Here is a 4,834-nt window from a genome sequence, read left to right on the forward strand (position 1 = left end):
TTATTTTTGTAATTGATAAGTCTACTACACTTCTGGCATGTATGTATTTTAGTAACCATTTGTCAAACAGGAACGTCAATTTAAATTTGGACATTTTTTATTTGGGTATAAAGGCACTTATAAATTTTTGTGAACTTCTGTTTCACAATGTCATATTTGAAGATCAAAAGTGACAATGATGCATTCTCATTTACTTTATTTTTCAACTTCCTATTTCTGCTCTTGTTGAAAACATTTTTTTTTTCACATTGGTAATATAAATGAGCCATGATTCCTCCCATTAGTATTTTAAAAATACTTTCTTATAAAGAAAAATCATATCCAACATATGTGTTTTTAATTTGGGACCTTTATTATAACCCAGAAATCTTTAAAATGGAAAATATTTAGCTTCTTATCAAAGCTAACAATTGATGTTACCATAATTTTTAAGTGCTATAATAAGATGTGTCTTAACACAAATAATTTTGATATCTAATATGATATAAAAATTTAATTAAAAAAAATTAAATATAGAAATTTAATTAAAAATTCCAATAAAACTATAAAAATCGACAGAGTGATTAAACTTATTTTTTAGTCCACAATTAAAAATTTATTATAAAAAATAATTTATATTCAAGATAAAAATTGAACTATACATGGAAGGTCAACCTGTAATATTAACTGTTCCTAATAATTAATATCCTATCCACATCCTCACATTATTATATATCAACAGGGGATGGCTTGTCTACCCAAAAAAAAAATTGTAAAGTAAACGATAAGGAAATTGTGACAAATTAAAATGGCAGTCTTGTAATAATTAAGTTGATGCACAAGCTGGAACTTTTCCAGTAATAGTAGGCTTGACATTAGCACATTTAGCGGTTGCTGCTGCACCATTGAATGTGAGATCAATGTTAGCAAGCTCAACTCCTTCACAAGGTACACTACTGCTACATGTAAGAAGAACCCCATCTGCAGTTCCTGATGTTCCTTTAATGTTCTTGAACGAAACGTTGCTTATCTTTATTTTTGATGGACTCTACACCATACACAACAGTATATATTCATCAAAATTAGATCACAATAAACAAATTTTCTCAACAGTGTATATCTTTGTATGTATTATTTTATATAACATGTTTGAAAAATACATTACTGGTTATATTAAATACCTGTTTGTTACACTGATTCCATGGACAATACTCTTGGTCAATGATAACAGGATTCATGACATTAACCATAGTAATATCCTCAAAATGCATATCAGTGATAGGTGATGTTCCTGTAGAATCAGGCCACGTTTTGATCCTCACACCATTTGCAGTATTAGTCAAAGTGCAATTGGTGACATAGAAGCCTTCAACAGGTTCTTCATTTGGGTACCTTCCAAGGCTTCCAACACTGATTCCATGGCCAGGTCCACAATTCACATTTTGAACCGTTATTTGTTTGCTACCATCACCCAGTGAGATGCAATCATCACCGGTGCCAATTTTTGTGTTAAGGATCTTTATGCCGGTTGATCTTCCTATGTGGATTCCATCTGTGTTGAGACTAGTAGCCGGTGCATCGATTTTCACCCCGTCAAATGTGAAATTGCTGCACCCCAACACGTTAAAATGGAAGTCTTTGCTGTCCTTCGATGTTATATCTCGAACTACTGAATTTTTAACAAAGTTGAAACCGAAATTCTGCCAAAATTCCACAGAAAACTCAATTAAGATCAATAGAACCAACTTTTAGTTAGATGTTACCTAAAAAATTTTCAAATAAATAAGAAGAGTTCACTTTCTCTCTTTGATTTATCAAACCATTAACATCACAGTTTGAATAATTCAAGACATATTTTTCCTTAGATGACATTAGTCAATTTTGGAATTTAGGAATGGTATGAATAATAAATAATTACCATGCACAACATTTTGCAGTTCTTGTTAGATCCACAATCATTGATTTTCCAAGCAGCAGCACCTTGACCATCAAATATTCCATGACCTGAGACGGTTACAAAGTCAACGTAATTAATCTTGATCCATTGATCTGCACCTTTAAGATCAGAAGGATTTGCAGGTGCTTGAATTGTTCCATCAACTTGAATTTCAATGGGAGACTTGCAAGGACCCTTCACGTCCACTGCATTCATTCTGTATGAACCACTTGGGATCGTAATTTTTGCTGCTACCGTTGATGCGCATGCTTCTTTCCAAGCACTTAAGAAAGCCTTCATACAAATATTCATAACACAAACAAAACAAAATCAACCCACAATAAAACCATTTCAATTTCACTTTCTTACATTATTGAACTATAATTAATATATCAATTATTAAACCAGCAAAATTAAGGTTTATAATTTAAAATAAGAAAAAGCAAGTGTGTTTACCTCTTATTATCTAACGAATAAAAAGCGACAGAAGTGCAAAGTAGTAAATGAATAGTACCTGTGTTATATCTGCATTTGGTGCACCACCAAATTTTGATATATCAAATGCCCCAGGTTGAGCTCTAGTAAAGTCAGACAGAAACAATGAGAACAAAGCAATTGCAATGATTTTTACAAGCAGCTTCATGTCTTTTTTTTTTTTTTTTTTTTTTTTTTTTCGAATACTTTTACAAACACAATGTCTTCCCTTCGCTTTGATTGAAGAATGATGAACAAATGGTTTCACAATTCTATTTATATACTAAGTTGGAAAGATTTAAGACCACTATCTAAATATGACATCTTTATGTTCTGATGGTTTGGCCTGCTTTCTATTGTAAGTAATTAATTTGTCATCACTTGTTGCTAACAAATCAAAGCACTATAATAATAATATTTCATTATTTCATCACTAATTATGAAGAAATCACTCAAACCACACTCCGAAGTGCATTCAGCTTTTGCTTTATATTACCTTTTTTTAGAGTACTTATTAATTTGCAATTTATAACATCTCAAAGTTTCCAAATTACTTTTTTGATTAAGTTGATTATGTGATTATATAAGTTACAAATTAATTATTTAGGATTTTTATTTTATAAATATATATAAAAGAGTTTATCACTAAAGTAGATAGATATATCATTATGCCAGTTTTGTAATTCAAAAGAAAATAACATTTAACTAAAATCGTGAATTAACATTTAACACACAATGCAAGAATCACATAAATAATTTATTTTAACAAAAATATTAAAATTTTATTTTCTATTAGTGATTTATCTAATGTAATATTAAAATTTAATAGAATAAAATATTCTTCAAATAAGAACCAAACTGATTGAACACAAATTTCTTGTCGTATCACAATAATAGAATTTATAATTTAGGATTTAAGGTTTAAGTTTTAGAGTTTAAAGTATTACTATATATGTTAATATTATTAAGGTTTAATTATTTTATCGATTTTCGTAGTTCTCTCGAATTTTTAATTAAGTCTTTATATTTTTTTTAATTGGATTTATATATTTTTTATTTATTTTTTAATTAAGTTTCTACCATCAATAAAATGTCTGAGATAATAGAATATTCTATTAAAAAAACGAATATTCTAAAGTTAAGGGTAAGAAACCACCATTAACCTCACCTATGCATTGCATTTTTGCCTGTGAAACCACTATCAAGGTAAATCACACGAAACAGTAACCCGTATAAAAGATTGATGAATTAATTTGACGTGATTTTATTGGGTATGTCTAAAATAATCACAACAATTTTATATTTATTAAACGTACTTTATTGTTGTAAATCATTGGATTTCATTAAATATAAATCAAAAGTTACTATTAAAAAACAATCTCGTTACATTATTAACAGTATTTCTGTTAACTTCTATTAATTCTTATTTATGATTGTGTTTAATGAAAGTGTTTTTATGGATGTGTCTAATAAAAATGTATTTTTTATAACGGTGTTTAATAAAAATATTTTTATAGATATATTTTTTAGATGTATCTCTTTATACATGTGTTTAAAATATAATAATTAATTATTATTAACAATAAATTGACAGATAATATATTAGTATAATGTACTTTTCGTTTAGCCTAAAATACTAATTGGTGCAAGTTAAAGGACTGTCAATTAAAGTGAGCTATATTGGTTAAATTTGTTTCTAAACATTATCTGCCAACGTCAGATTTTTCTTTTAATTTCTTTGGTTGTAATTTGTAAAGAGAGTTAATTACTTTTTTTTTTTTTTTTTTTACCAAAGATAGGAGACTCGAATTCGCGATCTCTTAATTGAGTATGGGAAAATTATGCAATTTGAGTTATAACTCATTGACAAGAGAGTTAATTACTTTACCGTCAAGGTAATAATGAAGTTGATTCTCCAATTTTTATTCAATGATTAAATTGACGGTATCCTTAATTTTTAAACCGTAAATCAAATTAGTTATTTTATCGGTTGCTAACGAGATCTTTATAGTTTTATTCAATTTTTAATTAAAATTTTATATTTTTTATTAAATTTTTATATTATTAAATTTTTTAATTAAATTTTTATTGACGTTAAACGTAAAAAAAATTAGTAAAATATAAATTTATTTATTTATCTATATTCTACATTTATAATATGATTCATATAAAATTATAAACGAAAAATTTCTTCTTTTTTTATTTTTTTTTTACTGTCTCTTAGATAACACATAGGTATATAAATCTAAGTTAAGAATTTCTCTTCTCCTCTCTTTGGCATGTTTTATAAGAAAGAGTCCCAATCTCAAAAAAAGAAAACACCTATATTTCTATAGAGAAACAGTAATCATGTTCTCTTCATCTTTTACCTTTACATCCTTTTTTATTTCCATCTCCATCTTCTATTTTTACTTGTTCTTGTTCTTCTTGTTTTGCATATGCAAT

At 27.4% G+C, this 4,834-nt stretch overlaps 1 protein-coding gene across 1 annotated transcript; it reads right to left on the bottom strand.

Moving 5' to 3' along the window:
- Positions 1–594: 594 nt before the first annotated feature.
- Positions 595–2,583, bottom strand: LOC112786336 (polygalacturonase-like). Its single transcript, XM_025829724.3, has 4 exons — positions 2,430–2,583; positions 1,898–2,209; positions 1,161–1,679; positions 595–1,027 (listed from the first exon to the last, which is right to left on the bottom strand). Exons 1-4 carry the CDS (start codon positions 2,556–2,558, stop codon positions 806–808), a joined length of 1,182 nt encoding a protein of 393 aa, XP_025685509.1. The 5' UTR covers positions 2,559–2,583; the 3' UTR covers positions 595–805.
- Between the last annotated feature and the right edge of the window lie 2,251 nt (positions 2,584–4,834).

Source organism: Arachis hypogaea, chromosome 20, assembly GCF_003086295.3.
Source record: "Arachis hypogaea cultivar Tifrunner chromosome 20, arahy.Tifrunner.gnm2.J5K5, whole genome shotgun sequence".
NCBI classification, from domain to species: domain Eukaryota; kingdom Viridiplantae; phylum Streptophyta; class Magnoliopsida; order Fabales; family Fabaceae; genus Arachis; species Arachis hypogaea.

What these genes read in the sequence shown, in the direction of transcription:
- LOC112786336 (XM_025829724.3), bottom strand. Translation starts at nt 2,558, where the DNA reads ATGAAGCTGCTTGTAAAAATCATTGCAATTGCTTTGTTCTCATTGTTT. An exon ending in ACTGCAAAATGTTGTGCATG is followed by an intron (nt 1,680 to 1,897) that starts GTAATTATTTAT and finishes GAATTTTGGCAG; the next exon opens with AATTTCGGTTTCAACTTTGT. An exon ending in GGAATCAGTGTAACAAACAG is followed by an intron (nt 1,028 to 1,160) that starts GTATTTAATATA and finishes TGTATGGTGTAG; the next exon opens with AGTCCATCAAAAATAAAGAT.